At 35.2% G+C, this 27,500-nt stretch overlaps 1 protein-coding gene across 4 annotated transcripts in view; it reads right to left on the bottom strand.

Annotated features, from left to right (window-relative positions):
* The window catches only part of pard3aa (par-3 family cell polarity regulator alpha, a), a 708,633-nt gene that overhangs the window by 231,649 nt on the left and 449,484 nt on the right, over positions 1-27,500 (bottom strand). For 2 of the 4 annotated variants that reach the window (XM_056450319.1, XM_056450320.1), the window contains exons 17-19: positions 18,503-18,648; positions 13,591-13,635; positions 7,046-7,288 (exon numbers count right to left, since the gene is read on the bottom strand). In XM_056450319.1, coding sequence (XP_056306294.1) covers positions 7,046-7,288; positions 13,591-13,635; positions 18,503-18,648 — 434 coding nt within the window. The remainder of the gene's footprint in view (positions 1-7,045; positions 7,289-13,590; positions 13,636-18,502; positions 18,649-27,500) is intronic. The other 2 variants (XM_056450321.1, XM_056450322.1) reach the window with 1 other exon arrangement.

The following is a 27,500-nucleotide window of genomic DNA, read 5'->3' as shown; positions in this document are numbered from 1 at the left end:
TTAAGCCCAATGTGGACACAGCTTACAAGAACAAAGTGATTGAGGCCAATAATTTCACTCTTTCGAGAAGAAATAAATAAATAAAAATCTGCTGGCTTTTAATGGAATCTTTTAATGGAGAACAAAGAGATGGTGTGTGTGTGTGTGTGTGTGTGTGTTTCTTCTTTTTCCTCCTGGCAGGTGTTATTAACGTGTCAGACAGACCAGACGGCACATTTACTGTGTGTTTCACGTCAAAATGAAAGTGCAGAAATAATGTGATATACATGCAAAGCATATTGAATGCAAATAACAGCAAAATAAGAGCAAAAATAATGTGATGAAGCACGATGAATGCAAATAACGCCAAAATAAAAGTGCAAAAAATGTGCTATACATCCAAAATATATTGAGTGCAAATAATGTTAAAATAAAAGTGCAAAAATAATGTGATAAAGCACGTTGAATACAAATGATGTCAAAATAAAAGTGCAAAAATAAGGTTATAAAGCACGTTGAAAGCAAATAGTCAAAATTAAAGTGCAAAACTAATGTGATATACATGCACAGTAGATAGAATGCAAATAATGTCAAAATAAAAGTGCAAAAATAATGTGATGAAGCACGTTGAATGCAAATAATGCCAAAATAAAAGTGCAAAAAAATGTGCTATACATCCAAAATATATTGAGTGCAAATAATGTTAAAATAAAAGTGCAAAAATAATGTGATAAAGCACGTTGAATGCAAATAACAGCAAAATAAAAGAGCAAAAATAATGTGATGAAGCACGTTGAATGCAAATAACAGCAAAATAAAAGAGCAAAAATAATGTGATGAAGCACGTTGAATGCAAATAATGCCAAAATAAAAGTGCAAAAAATGTGCTATACATCCAAAATATATTGAGTGCAAATGATGTCAAAATAAAAGTGCAAAAATAAGGTTTTAAAGCACGTTGAATACAAATGATGTCAAAATAAAAGTGCAAAAATAAGGTTATAAAGCACGTTGAAAGCAAATAGTCAAAATTAAAGTGCAAAACTAATGTGATATACATGCACAGTAGATAGAATGCAAATAATGTCAAAATAAAAGTGCAAAAATAATGTGATGAAGCACGTTGAATGCAAATAATGCCAAAATAAAAGTGCAAAAAAATGTGCTATACATCCAAAATATATTGAGTGCAAATAATGTTAAAATAAAAGTGCAAAAATAATGTGATAAAGCACGTTGAATACAAATGATGTCAAAATAAAAGTGCAAAAATAAGGTTATAAAGCACGTTGAATACAAATGATGTCAAAATAAAAGTGCAAAAATAATGTGATAAAGCATGTTGAATACAAATAACAGCAAAATAAAAGAGCAAAAATAATGTGATGAAGCACGTTGAATGCAAATAACAGCAAAATAAAAGAGCAAAAATAATGTGATGAAGCACGTTGAATGCAAATAACAGCAAAATAAAAGAGCAAAAATAATGTGATGAAGCACGTTGAATGCAAATAACAGCAAAATAAAAGAGCAAAAATAATGTGATGAAGCACGTTGAACGCAAATAATGCCAAAATAAAAGTGCAAAAAAATGTGCTATACATCCAAAATATATTGAGTGCAAATGATGTCAAAATAAAAGTGCAAAAATAATGTGATGAAGCACGTTGAATGCAAATAATGCCAAAATAAAAGTGCAAAAAAATGTGCTATACATCCAAAATATATTGAGTGCAAATGATGTCAAAATAAAAGTGCAAAAATAAGGTTTTAAAGCACGTTGAATACAAATGATGTCAAAATAAAAGTGCAAAAATAAGGTTATAAAGCACGTTGAAAGCAAATAGTCAAAATTAAAGTGCAAAACTAATGTGATATACATGCACAGCAGATAGAATGCAAATAATGTCAAAATAAAAGTACAAAAATAATGTGATAAGCATCCACAGCACATTGAATGCAAATAACACCAAAATAAAAGTGCGAAAAAATTGTGATATACATGCAACGCATATTGAGTGCAAGTAAAGTGTATTAAATATCTTTTGTTTAAATAAAATGTCAAAATATGGGTGGAATTGTTGTCCATTATCATTCAGGGAAACGGATATGAACAATGAAACAATGAAATGTACTTAATAAATGTATTAAAAAATATGCAAGCATTCAATGAAATTGACAATGTTTAAATACAGTTTGTATTGTTGGGTAAAACCTTGTGTTTTGAAGCAAACAGGGATCTTTAAATGTCATCTGATGAATCTTCTTTTAAATATGCATGATCAGACATACATTTATTTCTTTTTCGTTTTTGCACAATGACATTTTAGTAGGTCTATTTTATGGTTACACTATCAGCCTATATTGGACATTTTGATCCTTTGATGCTCCTTTTTGTCTTTGATCCTGTTACATTAATAGATTAATTTAACTCCCAACGCATGCACAAATTATATGATTAATAGTAATGCACAATAATAATAATAATAATAATAATAATAATAATAATAATAATAATAATAATAAGAAGAAGAAGAAGAAGAAGAAGAATGATAATAATAATAATAATAATAATAATAATAATAATAATAATAATAAGAAGAAGAATGATAATAATAATAATAATAATAATAATAATAATAATAATAATAATAATAATAATAATAATATTATTATTATTATTATTATTATTATTATTATTATTATTATTATTATTATTATTAATATTATTGATAATATTTTTGGTATTAGCAGCTGTTGCAATATGATTCTCTTATGCCAAACGAAGAAGAAACAATCTTCAGTGCAGGAAACTGTGCAATAAAACATTATAAAATTGCTTAATAAATTATAAAAATATAAAATATGAAGAAAATAAACACTAACTGCTGCTTCAAGCAATCAATGACCCATAAAAATGAATAAAAATGCATGAAGTAAATCACTGAGTCTGTGAGTATATAGAAATTTGGGTCAAATGCATCAAACAAATCGCATAAATATTTGCATTTTTATACCTTATAATATTTTCTGCTTAATTATTCGTGTTTTAATTTGTCATCTGATTATCTTCGCCTTAAATACTGTATAAAGTAACTAATTGCTTTTTAACAGTGTAGCAGGAATTGTACGTTAAAATAAAGTCTGACCTACAATCATTTTGTAAATGTAATTTGATGTGGACACCAAAATGGGCTGAGTCTCGTCTTTGACCCACATCCCTTTAAATATCCAGCTCCCATTAGGGAAAAAGGTCCGGTCTGGAAATTCATTTGGTCATGGGTGAAATGAACAGCGGAGGCTCTGCTCGGGCTTATTGGCTGTTTATTTCCTCTGGAGTGTTTGAGGGAAGGCCTGACCTACTTTCAGCAGAGGAAGGATCTCTTTAAGACCAGACCCGCTGCCTTGTTTCCCTACTGAGCGCTGTCTAGAAAGTCATCTTCAATTGGAGGGTGACTGGTAATATCCAGAGGCCAGTCGTTATAAGAGACCACTGATGAAATTGGCATTGATCTGTGGTTGCTTAGAGTTTTGGGTTGTTGCCAGGGTGTTGTGATGCAGTTGCTGGATTTTCTATTTTATATCTATTTTTACATGGTTGTTAAGGTGTTTGGATTGTTGCTAGGGTGTTAATGTTGTTGTCAGGTTATTGCTTTGTGTATTGAGATATGATGTGGTTGCTTATGTGTTGCTATGTGGTTGCCAGAGTGTTGTAATTGAGTCTTGGGTTGTTGTCGGTGTGTTGTCATGTAGTTGCTATTTTTACATGGCTGCTAAGGTGTTTGAGTTGTTGCTAGGGTGGTTAATGTGGTTGTCAGGATATTGTGTGTGTATTGAGTTGTGATGTGGTTGCTAATGTGTTGCTATGTTGTTGATAAAGTGTTGTAACTGAGTTTTGGGTTGTTGTCGGTGTGTTGTCATGAAGTTGCTATTTTTACATGGTTACTAAGGTGTTTGGGTTGTTGCTAGGGTGTTAATCTGGTTGTCAGGGTATTGTTTTTAAGATGCTATGGTGTTTTTTGGTGCTTGCTAAAGAAATGCTACAGTATGTGGTTGCTAATGTGTAGCAATTCAGTTACTATGGTGTTCTTGGTGGTTGTAAGGGAGTTGCTATGCGGTTCCTAAGGTGTTGCTAGGTGTTGTTTGGGTTGTTGATGGGGTGTTAATGTTATTGCCAGGGTATTGTGTCGCTAAAGTGTTCTTGGATCTTGCTTAGGCAGTTGTTTTGTGGTTGTTAAGGTGCAGCATTGGTGTTACTATGGCATTTTGGTGGTTGCGAGGGAGTTGCTATATGGTTGCTATGATGTTGCTATGTGGTTGCCAGGCATTGCTATTTTTACATGGTTGCTAAGGTGTTTGAACTATTACTAGGATGTTAATGTGGTTGTCAGGGTATTGTTTTTAAGTCGCTAAGGTGTTTTTGGTGCTACATGGTTCCCAAGGTGTTTGGATTGTTGCATGGTACCCAAGGTGTTTGGATTGTTGCATGGTTCCCAAGGTGTTTGGATTGTTGCTAGGGTGTTAATGTGGTTGTCAAGATATTGTTTTTAAGTTGCCAATGTGTTTTTGGTGCTACATGGTTTCTAAGGTGTTTTGGTTGTTGCTAGGGTGATAAGGTGTTCAATGTGGTTGCCAGAGTGTTGTTTTTAGTTTCTAATGTGTCTTTGGTGCTTGCTAGGACAGTGCTATGTGGTTGCTAAGAGGTATTGTTAAGGAGTATAATGTTCTTGGTGGTTGTCAGGGAGTTGCAATGCAGTTGTTAAGGTGTTAAAGGTAATTGCTAGGGTGTTGTGGGGTGGTTGCTTATGTGTTGCTTTGTGGTTGCCAGGGTGTTGTAATTGAGTTGTGGGTTGTTGCCAGGGTGTTTCGACACAGTTGTTGAAGTTTCTATTTTTACTTGGTTGCTAAGGTGTTTGGGTCATTGCTTGGGTGTTAAGGTTTTCAATGTGGTTGCTAGGGCATTGTTTTTAAGTCGCTAAGGTGTTCTTGGTCCTTGCTAGAGAGGTGCTATGTGGTTGCTAAGGTGTAGCAATGCAGTTATGATGGCGTTCTTGGTGACTGTCAGGGAGTTGCTATGCGGTTGCTAAGGTGTTGAAGGCAATTTCTAGAATGTTGTGATGTGGTTGCAAATGTGTTACTACATAGTTGCCAGGGTGTTGTAGTTCAGTTGTGGGTTGTTTCCAAGGTGCTCAGATGTAGTTGCTGAAGTTGCTATTTTTACATGGTTGCTAAGGTGTTTGGGTCATTGCTAGGGTGTTAAGGTGTTCGATGTGGTTGCTAGGGTATTGTTTTTAAGTTGCTAAGGTGTTCTTGGTGCTTGCTAGAGAAGTGCTATGTGGTTGCTAAGGTGCAGCAATGTAGTTACGATGGTGTTCTTTGTGGCTGTCAGAGAGTTGTTATGTGGTTGCTAAGGTGTTCAAGGTAATTGCTAGGGTGTGGTCACTAAGTTTATCTGAGTGATTGCCAGAGAGTTGTAATGAAGTTGCTAATGTGTTGCTATGTGGTTGCCAGAGTGTTGTAATTTGGTATTCAGAGTAGTATATTAGGGGTTGCTCTTGATGGATGCTAGGGTATTTTTTCAAGGTGACTGAATTTTCTGGCTAGTTGCAATGATATCGCAATGTAGTCACTAAGGTGATCTGGGTGGTTGCCAGGATGTTCCTATGATGTTCCAAGACCAGACCTGCTGCCTTGTTTCTCTACTGAGCGCTGTCTAGAAAGTCATCTTCAATTGGAGGGTGACTGGTAATATCCAGGGGCCAGTGGTTATGCGAGACCACTGATGAAATTGGCATTGATATTGTGTCAGATCGCCTTTACTGTGCCTCTGCAATTATGGTAATAGCTGTGATTACATGAGCTGCCACTTTCAATATAAAGAGAAAACAGAAAGTAGTAGATGATGCAACGGCTGGACTGAGCAAAACACACTGTCAGACTTGAATACAGGAGTGGAATTCGTCCATAAAGACTCGCAGATGCTAATGCTGGGTTGGACAATTGGCAGGGCATTGCTACACTGAAAATAAAGATGACTCTTTGGTGTGGTAAAATAGAAAAAAGGTACAGTCTTAAGTTGCTAGTGTATGTTTTTCAGATGAGATACAAATGTATTGTGTTGTATTATTTTGCTTTGTTTATTGTAGTTATTATTTTTTTTAACATAAAATAAAGTCTAAAGTATGTTTACATGGTCGCTAGGCTGTTTTGGGGTTGCAATAATGTTGCTAAGTGGTTGCTAAGGTGTTGCTATGCAGTTGCTAAGATGTTTTTGCTAGTTCTAAGGGATATGCTATGTGGTTGTTAAGGTGTTCAAGGAGGTTGTCTGTAATATTTTTTTAGGTAAATAAGCTGTTCTGGTTGGTTGCTAGGGCAGTGTTATGAGGTTGCTATGTGTGCACTGAGGATTTGCTTTGCAATTGCTAAGGTGTTCTTGCTGGTTGTCAGGGAGATTCTATGTGGTTGTTAAGGTGTTCAAAGTGGTTGCCAGAGTAATATTTTTTAGTCACTAAGCTCTTCAGGGTGGTTGCTAGGGTGGTGCTATGTGGTCGTTAAGGTGTAGCTATGGACTTCTTGCTGAATGAGTTGCTTGTTGTTGTTAAGGTTTGTAGTGTGGTTGCCAGGGTACTGTTTTTAGTTGATAAGGTGTTCAACAAGTGTTGTTAGGACAGTGCTTTGTAGTTGCTTAACAGTTTTAAGTTGTTGCCAGGGTGTTGTGCAGCAGTTGGTGGAGTTGCTATTTTTACATGGTTGCTAAGGTGTTTGGGTTGTTGCTAGGGTGTTAAGGTGTTCAAAGCGGTTGCCAAGATATTGTTTTTTAGTTTCTAAAGTTTTCTTAGTGCTCGCTAGTGCAGTGCTATGTGGTTGTCAGGGAGTTGCCATGCTGTTGCTAGGGTGTTCTGGATGGGTGCTAGAATATGTTTAGATGGTTGCAGGGTGTTTAAGGTGGTTGCTAGGGTGTTGTTATGTGGTTTTTAGGCCATGTTCATATAGGGGCTGAAGTGTTCTGGTGCAGGTGTATTTCTAAGGTCAATATGGTTGTACAGTTTTCAGTGCTGACACTTACATGTCTCCATGCCCTCATCGTCTTCATCAGGACTGAGCGCCGGCACACTGGGCTTGTCATATGATTTGTCGATGGCGGCCCTGAAGCTCTCATTGCAGGCTCTTCCCCTGATGATGCGGGGCCGAGGCCTGTGGAACGGGACGTCCCCATTGAGCGTCACCTCCGCCACAGCCGTCTGGAGGCTCTCCAATGAGCTGGACTTCTTCAAGCCCAGCGCCGGGCCCACATCTCTGCTGGAGTTGCCTGAGGGTGGAGAGGGAGAGAGCAAAGACATGCCAGAATGAGTCAAAACACACACACACTTCCCTCAATACAGAGCTGATGACAACATTTTTTGCTCTTATGTGTGTGTGATTGTATGTGTGTGTATGTTTGTGCGATCATGAGAATATGTGTGTGTGTGTGTGTGTGTGTGTGTGTGCGAGTGTGCATGTGTGCGCGCGCGATTGTGTGTGTGATTATGTGTGTGATTATGTGTCTGTGATTATGCATGTGTGTATGTTTGTGTGATCATAATTTAGTGTGTGAATGTATGTGATTATTATGTGTGTATTTGTTCCATTATGTGTGTGTGTCTGTGTGTTTGTGTGATCATGAGATTGTGTGTGTGTACGTATGTGATTATGTGTGATCATTTTGTGTTTGTTTAATTGTGTGTGTGTGTGTGTGTGTGTGTTTGGTTATATATGTATGTGTTTATGTGTGTTTGTTTGATTGTGTGTGCGTGTGCATGTGTGTGTGTGTGTGTGTGTGTGTGTGTGTGTGTGTGTTTGTGTAATCATGAGATTGTGTGTGTATGTATATGATTATGTGTGTATGTGTCATTGTGTGCTTGTCTAAATATGTGAGTGTGTGTGTGTATGTGTGTGTGTATACATATGTGATTATATGTGTATGGTTGTGTGATCATGAAATTGTGTGTTTGTTTGTGTGTGTGTGTGTGTGTGATTATGTGTGTATGTTTGTTTGATTATATTAATGTGTGTCTGTGTGTATACGTATGTGATTATATGTGTATGGTTGTGTGATCATGAGATTGTGTGTTTGTGCATGTGTGTGTGTGTGTGTGTGTGTGTGTGTGTGTGTGTGATTATGTGTGTATGTTTGTTTGATTATATATATGTGTGTCTGTGTGTGTGTGTGTGTGTGTATACATATGTGATTATATGTGTATGGTTGTGTGATCATGAGATTGTGTGTTTGTGTGTGTGTGTGTGCGTGTGTGTGTGTGTGTGTGTGTGTGTGTGTGTGTGTGTGTGATAGAGTAACTCCTCTAGTTTAAGGCACTGATGGATGGCCCAAATATGAGGCTCATTATCTTCTCTGTGTGGTCTTGGAGGAGGAGGAGGAGGAGGAGCGGATGTGGAGAACAAGAGTGAGGAAGAGTAAAAACACTGAACACGCCAGACTCAGATCCCGCAGAAACTCCCTCAATTAATGACCTTTTCATGCTTTTAATCCACTTGTTGGTGGTTAAGGGTCTCAGACGGGACAACATTAATCCTGCAGACCTCAGTCAGAGTGATGGGTTAGTCTGCTTCGCTCAGGGATTTACATGCGTGTGTGCGGAGTTGAAAATGAACACTGAATGTGTGTACAAAGTCACTTTGGAGAGTAATAAAATGTCTTTTCTTGATGATTTAATGTGACAACATGATTTAAATGACCCACATTTTAATGTGCTAATAATGCCATATATCTTTATTTATACAACAGTTCTGTCTGGTTCTCCAATCTGATTGGCTGATAGCCATGATATATTAAACCAATATCAGCACTCGTACAGCCTCTTCACCCTTGTGTATTACTCCGCCCCCACTAGGACTTAAAAACTCACTACAGTTTGACAAATATTGCAGCTGTTGGACAACATAATGCACTTTGGAGGCTTTTTAAGGAGAGAATGTAGTTGTTTAGATTGCAACTATGCAGTTTATTTATAAGGATAGTGCCTATTTTAAATATTCATCATTTCGGAGATACAGCACGTCGGCGGCCATCAGCCTGTTATACTGAGCAGAGCAAAGACGGTTGACGCTCTGCCTCAAGATGGCGACAGAGACAGCATAATAAGTCCTTAGAGGAGAAACACTTTCAAACTACAGCTGATCAAATCATTATAGTACAGGTAAGTGACGCTAAGTCGATCTCTCTCTTTTATATGTTGTAGTGCTGTATTTATACCACTGTAATCTGGTAGTTTATGCTTTGCTTTGGCTTTTTCGGGGTTAACTATTGTGATCTCCCAATTGCAACAGAGAAATACTGGGAGATCTCTGTAGACTGATGGCATTTCATGCCGTTCAGTCTTATAATCTTAAAATGTGAGCAAAATCACCTGTTTTGTCATCATTTTAGACATTACGCTAGAGAATCATTCAAAGCTAGCTCTTCATTCTAGCTCTGAAGTGACATTGGTGAAGTAGCAACGGTTTCTGCTGTTCTGACATCAGCTGCAGATGTGAATGAATGGCGGAAGAAAGTAGTTCCCTGTACAAAAGGGTTTTTGAGACTTTCAGTGTTGGATTTTCTGTTTTATATACACGATTATGCCGTCAAACTGTTGTATAAACGGAATATCACACTTGTAGCAGTGGGATATGGCTGTATATAAGCACTGGTAGGACACTAAGGCACTTGAGCCAACGCACACCTCCCACCAGGTGCCGATATACAGCCATATCGCACTGCTACTCATGTGATATTGCTCATATATTTAAAAAAACATATAATATAGTCATTTTTTTACCCAATTCACCTTTACTGCATATCTTTGGACTGTGTGGGAAACCGGAGCAACACAAAACCAATGTAAGAAAATGCTTTTTTTTTTTGGTAGTGCACAGTAGATTACAGAAAGCTGTTATTGAAGTTCAGGCTCATTGAGCTCCTCCAGCTCTTCTTGGAAGTGACGTCTGCATGTCAGCAGAGATTAAAAAAGGGCTCTTCTAAATATCTATATATGTATGTGAAGGACACACGTGTGTAAACAGTCCTTCAGTCTCGTTCCTTCTGTCAGACGAGCCATGAAGACCAAAACCCTCGCTCTACTTCTCCTCCTAAAACATCCTTCCTTCCATCTACAACGATAGATTCCTGACTGCAGCGCTAAATGAAGCACATCTGAGCTCACAGCCCAAAGACACCAAGAAAAACAGAGATTAGAGAAGAAAATAAACCCTAGCGGCGTAAGAAAACCATTAGAAATCTATTAGCTGCTCTGGAAAGACGTGGCGGGAGGAAAGCTGAAGGTTTGAACACAACGAGTCCCAAACCGCAGTGTTTTCATTCAGCAGCCGCGGCTCCTTTAAAACACTCTTTAAACAAGCAAACCCAAACCGGTCTGAACCGACCAATCAGGAGACAGAACTGAGCCATTCTGCACACTACTGGAATCCTGCATCTACAGTAACACTGCAAACACACGTCGTCTGGTTGTGGAGAACTTGTCAGATATGAAAATATGGCATAATTTGTTGTCATTCTAAAAAAAAAAAAAAAGCAAAAAGTAACCAATAAAATGTTTAATGTCTTGATAAAACAATGACATTAATATATGTATAAAAACATCAACATTAATATATTAATAATTATATAAACTAACTAAGGCAATGAAATACTGAAAAAATATTATATTTCATATTTTTACAGAGGACATGCTAAAGGACTGGACTCATATAATAATAGTAATAATAAGAATAAAAAAATAGTAATAATAATAATAATAATAATAATGATAAAAAGATAATAATAATAATAATTTTAAGAATAATAACAACAAAAACAATATTTATTATAATAATAACAATAATAATAGCAATGCTACTACTAATAATAGCAATAATAATAATAATAATAGCACAATATTAATAATAATAATAATAATAATAATAGCAAAAACAACAACAACAACAACAACAACAACAACAACAACAACATTAATAATAGCAATAATATAATTAATAATAATAATAGCAAAAACAACAACAACAACAATAATAGCAATAATAATAATAATAATAATAATAATAGCACAATAATATTATTAATAATAATAATAATAATAGTATAATAATAATAGCAAAAAAACTACAATAATAATAATAATAATAATAATAATAATAATAATAATAATAATAATAATAATAATAATAATATAATAGCAAACACAACAACAACAATAATAATAATAGCAATAATAATAGCAATAATAATAATAATAATGATAGTAATAATAATAATAATAATAATAATAATAATAATAATAATAATAATAATAATAATAATAATAATAATAATAACATATAAATCAGTAAGTGTAAAATAACTAAGGATTGTCATTCTCAAAAGAATAAATAAATAAATAAATAAATAAATAAATAAATAAATAAATAAATAAATAAATTGTTTAAATAAATGTACCATTAGTCTACAGTATGTAAAATATGTTGTCAATTAAACAATAATGTTAAAAGGGACCATAAAAGTATTATTAGTATATCTAATAAAATATAAAAAAATATTATTAATGAAAGACAAAATCTGAAGATATACAAAAGCACCATGAGGACAGGAAATAATTCCTATTAAAGCATTCATAGGAAATAACTGAAAAAATAAAAATATCACAGGATGGCTAATAACTTTGCTATAATGGTAGCAGGGTTATATCATTTGTGACACTTAAAATACAGCAAATAAAAATTTTTTATTATTATTATTACTCTTAATACAGGTTGGTGTGGTGGCTCAGTGGTTAGCACTCAGTAAGAAGGTCGCTTGTTCGATTTCCGGCTGGGTCAGTTGGTGTTTCTGTGTGGAGTTTGCATGTTCTCCCCGTGTTTGTGTGTGTTTCCTCCGGGTGCTCTGGTTTTCCCCACAGTCCAAACACATGCGCTATAGGGGAATTGGGTAAGCTAAATTGGCTGTAGTGTATGTGTGTGAAAGAGTGTGTATGGATGTTTCCCGGTGCTGGGTTGAACTGGAAGGGCATTCGCTGTGTAAAACATATGCTGAACAAGTAAGCACCCCTGTGGCGTCCCCTGATGAATAAAGGGACTACGCCGAAGGAAAATGCATGATCTATTAATAAAGCAACACCGGTTGATCGGACACCCATTCCAATGTAACGATGACCAGCAATGTTTTGATGAGGGATTCTCAAGGCCGGCGTCTGCGTTGTGAAAGTACGATCCATCCCACATAATTTATTCAGCAATCTGCAATTTTCCGCATGGAGTTAAAAGGGTTATTGGGCTTAAAATAGCTTCGGCCTGCGCTGTCCAAAAGATTTGCAGGAGTCTCAGGGTTACGGATCCTCCATTTCTGCAGGTCTGAATCAGTAGTGGAGCAGAGGACGTCCGGCTAATTTACTTTGATCACTCATTACACTTTCACACTTTCATAATGATGCTCAAAACCTGCCGAGTCACACTGTATTTCTGCTCAGTCATCAAACCGACCCTCTTAATGAAGACCATGAGCGGATTTGTTCAGATTTTTACACACATCTGGGTTGAAACAATTCAGCATTTTGTATGCACATGTACGTATGTATTGTTTTAGGCATCTTTAGTGAAATTATTCTGCATTGACTGCACTGATTGGTTAAGAGTGAAATGATTACACTGTAAAATGAACAAACACCCCCCGCTGGGTTCCACACAATTGATTGGTGTTGAGACAACATGAAAGAATTAAGAATGAATTAACTAATATTCATTCATTTTCCTTTAGCTTAGTCCCTTATTTATCAGGGGTCACCACAGCAGAATGAACCACCAAGTATTCCAGCATATGTATTACGCAGTGTATGCCCTTCCAGCCACAACCTAGTACTGGAAAACACACATCTCGCATTCACACACACATTCATACACTCTGGACAATTTAGATCATCCAATTCACCTATAGCGCACGTGTTTGGACCAAGCGGCAACCTCCCGCTCTCCCTCGTGAAGCCAATACGGAAGTAACTCATCGAAACTCTGATAGGCCTGGCTCCATAATAAAGCAGATTTCAGTGTTTGGACCCCAATGTTAAAATGGCCAACTTTACAGCAGAAAAAAAGGTGTTTACAGCCTGGTACACAACACGTTTTTGGTGTATATCATTAATACTACACTTCACGATAACTGTGAGGGGGTGAATTTTTTTATAACTCATCCATTTCGTTTATATTAAGTTATATTAAGTATGTAAAATTAAAGGCATGGCCACTTGAGAGACAGCTTGGTCTTGCTGCTTGCTGTCTCGTCACCTCTGCTGATTCCGGCTGATTAGCTGCTGAACTCGGCAATCACTATTCTGATATCTTAAACACAATAAACAAATTGGCAACTTTCCTACATCCTAATTTAGTTAGCTATCCTCACATTGCATTCTGGGATTACACTTCATATTAATACTCAAGCTACTTTACAGTGACGTATTTGCAGCATTAGTGTTAGCTACACTCAGATTTTGCACCGGATCTCCTGCCTGTGTGTTTTACAGTGAAAAGTGAGGTTAGTATAGAGTGTGTGTCCCTGACTGGTGGCCTTACCTTCAGTCTCGTCTGTGCGGCGAGTGAGGTTAAACTCATCGGCTACTGTTAGAGAGGCAGAAACAAGTGTGATTGGTTAATTGAAGACATTCCACCATGCAGTCCACCATTACCAGAGCCGTGCACCGATTCATGCCAGTACAGATGTTAGCTGACATTTGCAAAAGGCCAGAAGCGAGAGGCATGCAGATCATACACACGCAAAGAGACAAACACACACACACACAGATCTGAGAGGATTATCATGCAACAGGTGATCCCTCACATTTAAAAGCACAGGCCGGCTATATGGAGATAGTCCAGTTTCTACACATTAGGAGTGTGCTTCAGCATACATTGTTGTGAAACCATAATAATTCAAGTTTATTTGTATAGCGCTTTTCACAATAATTTTTGTTTCAAGGCAGCTTTATTATAGCATAAATCAAATTAGGAGAAGTTAAAGTTATTATTTACCATAACTTTATTAGTTACTAAATAAACTAGCAACTAATAGCTTTCATCACTTAAAGTTATTATTATATAAGTATAGTTAACCTGTAGTTATATAGTATATAGGTGATGTCTGTGTGTACATGTTTAATGAAGTGTAAGTAATGAATATAATTTTGACTGCCGTTTGGAGGAGAAATGAACACTAGGGGGCAGTGTGCGACAACAACGTTAGTTTCTTTTCACACTAATGATATTTACAGGGGCATATTATTGACGAATAATGGATTATCTTTGCACAAAATCAAATAAATCCCAAGTGGATCTGTCATCTGAAACATGCAACAAAATCACCACAGGGTCATTGTGAAAACATAGCCCTGCGGACGTTTCTGGAGACAGCGAAGTACGTAGGCGGAGGTACGTATGGATGCATTTAATTTTTTTTAAACGAACGCTATGGGGCGGTGTGACGCTGATCGACCGCTTATTCTCTGTATGGACGGCATTCCGGCTGCAGCCAGTTTGTCCCGATAGCATGCCACGCACATCGGCGGATTTGACATGCAGAGAGGAGTTGACCATGAAGACGGGGGTTCTAGTCCGGTGAAGAGCGGTTCCAGAAAGCAGGTAAGACAAAAACAGAATCCAAAATATAAACCAAACAAGTGAATAGCAGGGTGAGAACGTGGTAAAATCTGAAACGTGGTAAAAAAATAAAAGTCAGACGAGGGCTTTTATTTTTTTGGATTGCTTTTGAAACGTGTTGGTTGGGTTTAGGAAAGTGGGTGGGCGGGTCAATCGATAAAATTGGTTGGGTTTAGGGAAGGGAGAGGGTAGGGTCAGCCGATTGTTCACTCAGTCAGTCAGAAAGTCTGTCAAAAAGTGAGTCGACAGCGGCCTCTGGTGGGTTTACGTGAGAACAGCAGGTGCGAATGGCACTCGCGAGGGAAATTTGAGATCTCAAAAAGCATACACAGCGACCTCTGGCGGATTCGTGAAAACAAAAACTGCAGAAAAACGTGCCGCCGGGACGTATTTCACGGTCTCCAGAAACGTACGTGGAGGTACGTATTCAGAATGAGCCTGGGTTAAACAAAACGTAGCTAGTGCGACAATGTATTTTACATTTCGCAAATATGTATTCTGAGAAATATATTTCGACAAAGTCTGAGCTGTCCAGTTCAGCTTCATGAAGCAGGTGTAACCGATTCCCTCTCCATCTTTAGAGTAGAAATCACACCATCCAGTCTGATCTTTTTTTCTTTCTTTCCTTCTAGTAATTTTCCCCATGTCGGCCCTCAAATGTGTTTTTAAACTGTTGCTGCAGATTGTATTGTTCTAAAAGCCTGAGAGGAGCAAAAATATATACTCCGGCATTAGACCAAATGGCATTTGAAGGAAATGGCTCATAAGAACAAAGCACAAGAGATTTGGTGGAATTGAAATGTGCTTCTAATGAGCAGAGAGGACTGGAAATGGCCAGTGATGTCGAAGCACTTCTGTCCTGCTGTAAATGGACTGCAAAAAAAAAAAAAGGTGACACCGTATTCTGGAAGACAGCGAGAAAATGTAAGCTAATTTCTTAAACTACCAGCCAAAGTTAGTTTGTTAAAGTCAGTTTTAATTTGTTGTCTACTTATATCTATTAAATAGAAGGCTTTATTAACTTAATAAGTTAATTAATAAATACATGTCATAACTGTGTGCTAATATTAGATAAATAATAATAACAGATAAAAAATTATAATTATGCTGTTTTTGGCACTCCCGTAAATGAAAATTACTATTAATAGTCATATGCATATATATATATTTATACAACAGTTCTTTCTCGAATCTGATTGGCTGAGATGTTAAAGCAATATCAGCACTCGTACATCCTCTTCACCCTTGTGTATTTTTCCGGCCACAAAGTTGCACACAGAGGAATACAGTTTGACAAATATTGCAGCTGTTGGAAAACATAATGTACTTTTGAGGTTTTTTAGGAGAGAATGTAGTTGTCTAGCCATCGGCTGTCATACTGAGCAGAGCAAAGATGGTTGAAGTTCCACCACAAGATGGCGACAGAGACCACATAATAAGTCCTTAGAGGAGAAAATCAGCCTTTTTTCAATGTACATTTTAAATTAAAGCTGAACAAATCATTATAAATCAGGTAAGTGACATTATAAGTCGATCTCTCTCTTTTATATGTTGTAGTGCTGTATTTATACCATAGTAATCTGCTAGTGTTTGCTTTGCTTTGGCTTTTTCAGGGTTAATTACTGTGATATCCCTATTGCAACAGAGAAATACTGGGAGATCTCTGTAGACTGATGGCATTTCATGCCGTTCAGCCTTATAATCTTAAAATGTGAGCAAAATCACCTGTTTTGTCATCATTTTAGACATAACGCTAGAGAATCACTTCAAAGCTAGCTCTAAGGTGATGTTAGTTAATGAGCAACGGTTTCTGCTGTTCTGACGTCAGCTGCAGATGTGAATGAATGGCGAAAGAAAGTAGTTCCTCATACAAAAGTGTTTTTAAAACACTCTGTGTTGGATTTTCTTATTTATACACACGATTAAGCCGTCGAACAGTTGTATAATTGCAATATCACACTCGTAGGAATGTGATACGGCTGTATATCAGCACTGGTGGGACACTAAGGCACTCGGCCTGTGGCCTTGAGCCAATGCACGCCTCCCACCAGTGCCGATACTGTATACAGCCATATCGCACTGCTACTCGTCTGATATTGCACATACGAAAGTGTATGAAAACATACTCAATTTTATATAATGACTGTGTTTGAATTTTTTTGTTATTATAACCTAGTGAGATTCACACATATATTTACATGTGACTTCATTGTTCAAGTACTTTTTTGCAGCCATTATATGTTTTTGGTTGCCATGCAAAGTATGATATTATAAACGCTACACCTCCATTCACGTCATTATAATCTTAACTCTGTTAAGCAGTATTGAAGCTCTCAAAAGACTTTTAATTTCTTCTCGTGTCCCGTTTTTCTCCAGTTATAGATCACCCAAAAATATCTAACTCAGTTTTTTCTTCTGTTGAACACAAAATATTTCAATTTTGATGAAAGCTAACCATTGCTTTTCCTTACTATGGAAGTCAATAGTTGCAGGTTTTCAGCTTTCTTCAAATGATCTTTCGCATTCAACAGGAGGAAGAAACTCATAAAGGTTTATAACCACTTGAGGGTGGCTAAACAGTAAGTAAATGTTCATTTTTTGAGTGAACTATCCCCTTAAGTTCAGTTTGTTGGACTGTTGCTGCAGGAGTGTGAAGCGTCTGGAGTTTGGGGTCTAAAAGTGACTCCTCTCTCAGGAGACGGCGCTCTGATGTGGATGAGGACAAAGACAGGAGGATGAAAGAGTGTTTTATCTCCTCTGATTAGGCATGCGGTCATGCGGCAGACGCTCGGAGTCCCGCGAGAGAGCCGGCGAGTGCTGCTTCATGCTCTCAGTGACCCTGACCTGTCCTTCAGGCCCAAAAACACTGAAACACACGGTCACCATCCCAGGAAGAGCTCAAACACCCGCTCATATTGACCACATATTGAGTGCGCTCGGTGTTGGGATTGTTTTTAAAAACTTCTGATTCAGTCGCCTATGGGAGAAATGACTCACTGGTTCGAGTCCCGGTTGGGCCAGTTGGCGTTTCTGTGTGGAGTTTGCATGTACTCCCTGTGTTGGCGTGGGTTTCCTCCAGGGTGCTTCGGTTTCCCCCACAGTCCAAACACATGCAGGTGAATTGGGTAGGCTAAATTGTCTGTAGTGTGCGAGTGTGAATGAGTGTGTATGGATGTTTCCCATGGGTTGCAACTGGAAGGGCATCCGCTGTGTAAAACACGTGCTGGATAAGTTGCCGGTTCATTCCGCTGTGGCGGCTCCAGATTAATAAAGGGACTAAGCCGAAAAGAAAATGAATGAATGAATAATAAGATATATAAATGTTAATTTGAATAGTTTATTAATCACTTATGCTTTCTAAAAGATTTTAAAATAGCACCAACTACTCTTAAATAACTGGTCTGTAAATAATGCAATTCTTACTTTATTAATGAAAAAATAATCATTAACAAAGTGTGAAAATACAATTATTAATAATTAATTAATAATTATATAAGTCAAGAACACAACATTTGTAGCTGAACTGATTACTAACGTCTAATAATGCAGAACTAGTGCTTAACAGATAATGAATTCACTATTTGCTAATGCATAATAGATGATTCATTTGTGTGTAGTAAATTATAAAGTATTACCTAAATAATCTGTCCTAAACACCCCTTACATGTTCATTCTGCATGATCCTGTTAACTTTAATGCCACCTCAATGCTTGCATGCGCAGCCCAGCTGACAAACCGCACTTGCTAGACTGCAGAGAAACAGGAAGTGGCAGGGCAGGGGTTAGAAAGGGGTGGGGCAGTGGACAGGAAGTTGTGCATGTGTGATTGTTACCTAAATCCATACTCTTGGACTTGCGACTCTGGATGATGTCCAGTTGAGTAGGGTCGCTGTATTGTTTGGTCCGCTTTTCTGACATGCTCTGCCGGCCAAAGCCTTCCCTCTGAAACATATCCATATCCAAATCTGGACTGAGCGTACTGTAGAGGGGAAGAGAGAGAGAGAAATAAACAGTGTTATTATTTATAAATAAACTAATAAGAAGGACATAATAGCAAAACGAGGACTGGAAAGAAACTATTATGTCATGTGTTTTAATGGGAGTGGGCGGAGCTAAAGATCTCTGATTGGTGGAATTTTTGCACAGCATCATGGGTGATGTAGTTTTCTGAAAATTCCAAGGATATGCAAGAGCAAATGGGTTATTATTGTAGAAATACACTGCGTTTGCATTTCCTATCCATGATTTATTAATTTATTCCTCTTAAAGTGTCATGCGCCGAGAAGTTTCCTGATAAAACCTGCACAGCTTTATCTAGGCCACTGACATCATTTGAGACCAAAGAAAATATAAATGTTTAGACATAAAACTTTCAGAAAGAAAGTAACCGAATGCAGCTTTGAAGCAAGCGAGTGTTTATGCAGCTCCACCGTATCCTGAGAGGACCTGAAAAGTTTAAAAGACACAGGAGACGTCGTTTTTTTTCTCCTCATCCTGAACAAACAGAAGCACTCGAGCTCAACCTTCACCGGGGGTTTCAGAAAACATCACCATCGCATGTTTTGTGCTTATAAAATCTTTCCTTTTGTCCTTGCGTTTGCTTTTTACTGTCTGAAGTCACGAATGCTGTGACTCAGAGAGAGTTGTGTGTGGTTGGTAATTCACTGCAGACCGTCAGGAGCTGTAATGTAAACCGCAAAAACATGACTGAATTTCCAGAACGGCAGTATGAGATTTAAAAAAAGAAACGAAAAAGAAAACAAGCTTTAAATGTCTGCTGAGGTGACTTATAATGCAGAGCTTTGTTTGATATGTGACATATTTTTGACTGAAACATGAAGCTTTGGGTGGGGCAGTTTGTAGCCCCACCCCTTTAAAAAATAGCCAATAGCATTTTGTTTAACTCAGCTCAAACAGTAAGAGTTGTTGCTCTAAATCACATCTATGTCCTCAAAGGTCCCGTGAAGTGCTTTAAAATGTGTATTTTATGCAATGTTTGACGTAATCTCAACTAAATCATATAGAAAAGGCGGAGCATAGCGTAGCTCCTCCCCTTTTTTTGGCAAAAACAGCCAATGGCATTTTGTTTTATCACAGCCCTGCCAGTGAGAGTGTTTGAGCTCAAATGCATTACATGAAAAGCAAATGAGAAGAAGAAGGGGGCGGGGCCTGTCAGATACTTTTTGCATTTGATTGGTCAAAACATTTGATGAGAAACAATTAAATGTCTGCTGAAATTACATAAAATTCAAAGCTTTGTTTGATATGTGATGAATTTTCAACATTGAGCTTTGGGTGGGGCATATTGTAGCCCCACCCCTTTTAAAAAAATAGCCAATACCATTTTGTTTTGTAACTCAGCTCAAACAGTAAGAGTTGTTGCTCTAAATCACATCTATGTCCTCAAAGGTCCCGTGAAGTGCGTTAAAATGTGTAGTTTATGCAATGTTTGACGTAATCTCAACTAAATCATATAGAAAAGGCGGAGCATAGCGTAGCTCCTCCCCCTTTTTTGCAAAAACAACCAATAGCATTTTGTATTATCACAGCCCTGCCAGTGAGTGTTTGAGCTCAAATGCATTACATGAAAAGCAAATGAGAAGAAGGGGGCGGGGCCTCTCAGATACTCGAGAGCATTTGATTGGTCAAAACATTTGATGAGAAACTGAATTAAATGTCTGCTGAAATTACTTAAAATTCAAAGCTTTGTTTGATATGTGATGAATTTTCAACTGAAACATGTAGCTTTGGGCGGGGCATATAGTAGCCCCACCCCTTTCAAAAAATAGCCAATAGCGTTTTGTTTAACTTAGCTCAAACAGTAGGAGTTGTTGCTCTAAATCACATCTATGTCCTCAAAGGTCCCGTGAAGTGCTTTAAAATGTGTAGTTTATGCAATGTTTGACGTAATCTCAACTCAATCATATAGAAAAGGCGGAGCATAGCGTAGCTCCCTCCCCTTTTTTTGCAAAAACAACCAATGGCATTTTGTTTTATCACAGCCCTGCCAGTGAGTGTTTGAGCTCAAATGCATTACATGAAAAGCAAATGAGAAGAAGGGGGCGGGGCCTGTCAGATACTCGAGAGCATTTGATTGGTCAAAACTTTTGATGAGAAACTGAATTAAATGTCTGCTGAAATTACTTAAAATTCAAAGCTTTGTTTGATATGTGATGAATTTTCAACTGAAACATGTAGCTTTGGGCGGGGCATATAGCAGCCCCACCCCTTTCAAAAAATAGCCAATAGCGTTTTGTTTATAACTTAGCTCAAACAGTAAGAGTTGTTGCTCTAAATCACATCTATGTCCTCAAAGGTCCCGTGAAGTGCTTTAAAATGTGTATTTTTATGCAATGTTTGACGTATTATCAACTAAAACGTAAAGAGTAGGCGGAGCACAGTGTAGCTCCTCCCCTTTTTGCAACAACAACCAATTGGGTTTTGCTTTGTCACAGCTCTGCCAGTGAGAGTGTTTGAGATCAAATGCATCAAATGGAAAGCAAATGAGAAGCGTCTTGAAGGGGGCGGGGCATGTCAGATACTCGAGAGCATTTGATTGGTCAGAAGATTTGATTAGAAACTGAATGAAATGTCTGCTGAAATGACTTAAAATGCACAGCTTTGTTCGATATGTGGCGTATTTTCAGCTGAAACATTAAGCTTTGAGCGGGGCATATAGTAGCTCTCAGCGTCTCAAGCCTGCCTACGTACATAGCGAGCCATTGGGCAAACTGGTAACATCGAAATAGCCATCCAAACAGAGGTAAGCTGACAGCTGGTAGCCCAAAACGAAACTGAAGCCATCGGCAGCGTCATACCGCCCCATAACGTTCATTTTAAAGAGGAAATGCAGCCATACATAGCTGTGGCTAAATAATTTGAGCTCTCCAAAAATGTATACAGGGGTACATTTTCACAATGAGCTTGTGTTGAAAAAATCAAATGCATACGAAAAAAAAATATCGGACTTCAGTGTAGACTTTAGACTAACCAAAAAAGCTTGAATTCAGATTTCAGGAGGTCTTTAAAGCTCTGAAGAAGCATACTCAGAGATGCTCAGACTTGTGTAGGATGTGTTTAATTGGAGGGCAGCCGTGTGTTTTAGTATTGATCCTGATGTTATGAAGCCTGATTAGATGCATGCAGTCCAGCAGATATTGATTATATACTGGATGAACGCAAGTAGAGCGAGAGACAGAAAGAGGTTTGTGTTGAAGAGAAGGTCAACGGATTCTCTTCAGACGCTCGCAATTCCTTACAAAACACAGCTGGGATTATCCTCGCTCTCTCTTTTCTTGTATGCTAAGCTGCGTGTTGTGTTTAAAGTCTGGAATGCGGTTATTTTATTTGTATTTATTACATTTTTATTAGGGTTAGGGTTATTTTAAAAGTATCTGAATAGTGTTTTAGATTACATTTAAAATTATTTCATTTTATTTTACTACAAAAATAAAAGACGGTAAATAACAATTGTTTCATTAAAAATTAATAATTATTAAGATTGGCAATAACTTTGTTTTTGATTTTTATTTTCATTATATAAAAAGCATCATTCATTCATTCATTCAGTTTAGGAAACAAGCTTTCATTGTGTCATAATAATATTGTGTATATAATGTACATTTTAAAGTAATTTAAACATGCAGCTAAATAGTTTTGAGCATTCTTCAAATCACTCATTGATTTATCCATCCAATCATTCATTCATTCATTCATTCATTCATCCATCCATCCATCCATCCATCCATCCACCCATCCATCCATCCATCCATCCATCCATCCATCCATCCATCCATCCATCCATCAATCATTCGTCCATATTTCATTCATTCATTCATTCATTCATTCATTCATTCATTCATTCATTCATTCATTCATTCATTCATTCATTCAGTTGAAGAAACAAGCCTTTCAAGGTGTCATAATTATATTCTGTATATAATGTACAATTTAAAGTATTTTAAAATGCAGCTAATTAGTTTTGAGCATTCGTTCATTCATTTATAGATTTATCCATCCAATCATCCATCCATCCATCCATCCATCCATCCATCGAATCATTCGATCATTCACTGAAAACATTAAATTATCCGTCCACCCACCCACCCATCCATCCATCCATCCATCCATCCATCCACCCACATACCCACCCACCGATCCATCCATCCATCCATCCATCCATCCATCCATCCATCAGCCATCCATCCACCCATCAATTTAGTTAAATAAATTAGCTTTCATAGTGTCATAGTTACATTGTGTATATTGTGTACATTTAAAAGTAGTTGAAACATGCAGCTAAACATTTTTTGAGCATTCATTTATTCGTTCTTTCATCAATTCATTCGTTCATTCATTGCTTCAGTTGAAGAAACAAGCATTCATAGTGTAATTGATAGTATATATCGTGTACATTTTAAAGTAGTAGTTAAAACATGCAGCCAAATATTTTTGAGCCTTCATTCATTCATTGGTTCATTCATTAATTTCTTTATTCAGTCCTTCATTCATTCATTCATTCATTCATTCAAATAAACAAGCTTTCAAAGTGCAGTTATATTGTGTACGTTTTGAAGAAGTAATTTAAACATGAAGCTAAATTTATTTGAGCATTCATTCATTCATTCATTCATTCATTCATTCATTGAGTGGAAGAAACAAGCTTTCATAGTTATTTAGTGTTTTTGTGTGTGTGTGTGTGTGTGTGTGTGTTTGTGTGTGTGTGTGTGTGTGTGTGTGTGTGTGTGTGTGTGTATTGTGGTGAGATCTGTTAAATCTGTTAAAGTGTAAAGTCTTCAGAGATGACTGTGAATCCCAGTATAATATCAGCTCCAAAGGGCTGAATAAAACAGCACAGACACACAAACACAAACACAAACACACAATATGCTGAGCATGCTGGAACTACGGCACACACTAAATATTCATATCCAACAGGGATCCATTAGCATTCGGGGAGAAAGAGAAAGAGTAATTAAAAGAGTCGAGCAACAGATCAACACAAAACCACACATGAGAACTTCATAAGCCAAAACACACCGTACACATACCAGAACACCAACACTCACTCACTACTGCAGGCTTATTTTACTTTTTTATTTTTTTATTTTTTAAACTTTTTTACTTTATGAAAGTTCATATAAATAATATGATGGCAAAGTTTTGTATTATAGTTTTCTTTTTTCTTTTGTGTTATAAAGTTTTCTTTTTTCTTATTTAAGTGAAGTTTAAGTGGTTGTAAAAAAATACATATGTACACATTATTTTTATTTCCTTTTTTAACTTTTACAATTTTTTATCTGAAACAATTATTTAGGCTGATCTTTATTTTATTTTATTTTATTTTATTTTATTTTATTTTATTTTATTTTATTTTATTTTATTTTATTTTATTTTATTTTATTTTATTTTATTTTATTTATTTGTGTGCATTTTATTTTATGCATGCATTTTGTTTTATTTCATTTTATTTGTGTGCATTTTATTTTATTTTATTTGTGTGCATTTTATTTTATGCATGCAGTTTATTTCATTTTATTTGTGTGCATTTTATTTTATTTTATTTGTGTGCATTTTATTTTATTTTATTTGTGTGCATTTTATTTTATTTTATTTGTGTGCATTTTATTTTATTTCATTTGTGTGCATTTTATTTAATTTTATTTGTGTGCATTTTATTTTATTTTATTTGTGTGCATTTTATTTTATTTTATTTGTGTGCATTTTATTTTGTTTTATTTGTGTGCATTTTATTTTATTTCATTTGTGTGCATTTTATTTAATTTTATTTGTGTGCATTTTATTTTATTTGTGTGCATTTTATTTTATTTTATTTGTGTGCATTTTATTTTATTTTATTTGTGTGCATTTTATTTTATGCATGCATTTTATTTTATTTCGTTTTATTTGTGTGCATTTTATTTTATTTTATTTGTGTGCATTTTATTTTATTTTATTTGTGTGCATTTTATTTTATTTTATTTGTGTGCATTTTATTTTATTTTATTTGTGTGCATTTTATTTTATGCATGCATTTTATTTTATTTCGTTTTATTTGTGTGCATTTTATTTTATTTCGTTTTATTTGTGTGCATTTTATTTTATTTGTGTGCATTTTATTTCATTTTATTTGTGTGCATTTTATTTAATTTTATTTGTGTTCATTTTATTTAATTTGTGTGCATTTTATTTTATTTAATTTGTGTGCATTTTATTTTATTTTATTTGTGTGCATTTTATTTTATTTTATTTGTGTGCATTTTATTTTATTTTATTTGTGTGCATTTTATTTTATTTTATTTGTGTGCATTTTATTTTATTTTATTTGTGTGCATTTTATTTTATTTTATTTGTGTGCATTTTATTTTATTTTATTTGTGTGCATTTTATTTTATTTTATTTGTGTGCATTTTATTTTATTTTATTTGTGTGCATTTTATTTTATGCATGCATTTTATTTTATTTCGTTTTATTTGTGTGCATTTTATTTTATTTCGTTTTATTTGTGTGCATTTTATTTGTGTGCATTTTATTTCATTTTATTTGTGTGCATTTTATTTAATTTTATTTTGTGTTCATTTTATTTAATTTGTGTGCATTTTATTTTATTTTTAATTTTATTTGTGCATTTCATTTTATTTGATTTGTGTGAATTTAATTTAATTAAAATCTATTTTATTTGTGTGCATTTAATTTAATTTAATTTAATTTGTGTGCATTGTATTTTATTTTTTATTTTATTTGTGTGCATTTAATTTTATTTTGCTGCAGTAAATTTTTTTTTTACTTAATATAACTGAATTTTTAATTACTTACTAGATCAAATAAAATAAATTATTTTAAATAAAACAGCGTAGTATAACATTCATTCAAGTCTGAATCAACCGGTGTTGCTTTATTAGTAATTCATTCATTTTCCTTTTTTTTGGCTTAGTCCCTTTATTCCTCAGGAGTCGCCACAGCGGAATGAACCACCAACTTATCCAGCATATGTTTTACACAGCGGATGCCCTTCCAGCCATAATCCAAATACCTGGGAAACACCCATACACACTTATTCACACACAGTCATACACTATGGCCAATTTAGCTTACCCAATTCACCAAGCACATGTGTTTGGACTGTGGGGGAAACCGGAGTACCCAGAGGAAACCCACACCAACATAGGGAGAGCATGCAAACTCTTTTATATTTATAAATTTTTATACTTACTTTTACTTCAGTTAATGCTTATTTTATTTCAGGTAATAAAAACAGTTTTTCTCAGTTAAGCAGTGGTCATAGTCGGTTGGTTGCATGACACAAATGAAGCTGTTAACAGAAACTCAGTCAGAAAAGTGATGTTGAACTGGTCACTGAACATGAGCTGACCGTCCAGACACTTCATTCCACTCCATCACACTCAATTAACCCTGAGCAGACTGAAGACTCGCTAATACCATGCACGCACGCACGCACACACGCACACACACACATCAAGACACTGCATCAAGCTGCATAAATTATATAATTCACATTTTACAATTTACATTACTTTTACTTATATTAAATAATATATTTACATTAGATTTTTTTAAATTAATTTTAATAATATTATAAATTTAATTTTATTTAATTTCATTTTTTTATTTATTTAATATATTTAATATAATTAAGTATAATTAAATATAATTAATATAGATTAGTATTTATATATATATATATATATATTTAATTAGTATTTTAAGTTACAAAAAAAAAAAAATCCCCAATCTCTCTTTAACGGAGAGCAAGTTTTTTTCAACACATTTCTAATCATAATAGTTTTAATAACTCATCTCTAATAGCTGATTTATTTTATCTTTGTCATGATGACAGTAAATAATATTAGACTAGATATTCTTCAAGACACTTCTATACAGCTTAAAGTGACATTTAAAAGGCTTAACTGGGTTAATTAGGTTAACTAGGCAGGTTAGGGTAATGAGGCAAGTTATTGTATAACGATGCTTTGTTCCGTAGATTATCGGAAAAAAATATATTGCTTAAGGGGCTAATAATTTTGATCTTAAAATGGCTTTTAAAAATTAAAAACTGTTTTTATTCTAGCTGAAATAAAACTAATAAGACTTTCTCCAGAAGAAAAAATATTATCAGACATACTGTGAAAATTTCCTTGCTCTGTTAAACATAATTTGGGAAATATTTAAAAAAGAAAATAGATCAAAGGGGGGGCTAATAATTCTGACTTCAACTTATATATATATATATATAGAAAATTAATATTTGAAAATTAATATTTTCATCCATTTGTTAGTGAGTATGGGTAATATATATATATATATATTGGTGCATCTAAACAAAACAGATTTATTAAACATTTTTTAAAATAATATTTTAGTCACAGAAACTCAAGCAAAATATTGCAAAAACAAATTACAAGCTACAACATTTCCACCAAATTGTTTATATTTTTGTGTTTCTCTTGATTTTTGCTATTTTTTGTCATTTTTATTTAATATTTTTCCTTAACATAAATTTGTGCTAATTTTTGAACCACTATTTAAGTTATTTTGTTAGATAAGCTCCAGATATATATTGAATTTTATATATATATATTTTTATTTCATAAATGTTCAGTGTTCTGTTCATTATTTTGTTTTGGTTGATGGTTCAGTCATTTTGTTGTATTTTTATTTTTTTTATTCAAAATTATTAAATGGCTTTTATTTAAACAATTTTATTTTAATATACATGTTGTTGATGTTTTAGTAATTTTTTAGCAAATATTTGGTTATTTTTTAATAATAATTATTATATGTTATCAGTAGTAGTGTGTAGTTGTAGTAGCA

The sequence above is a fragment of the Danio aesculapii genome, chromosome 24, assembly GCF_903798145.1.
Source record: "Danio aesculapii chromosome 24, fDanAes4.1, whole genome shotgun sequence".
In the NCBI taxonomy this organism is placed as follows: domain Eukaryota; kingdom Metazoa; phylum Chordata; class Actinopteri; order Cypriniformes; family Danionidae; genus Danio; species Danio aesculapii.
The sequence above is the reverse complement of the archived record's forward strand: the minus strand, read 5'-3'. Positions and strand labels throughout refer to the sequence as shown.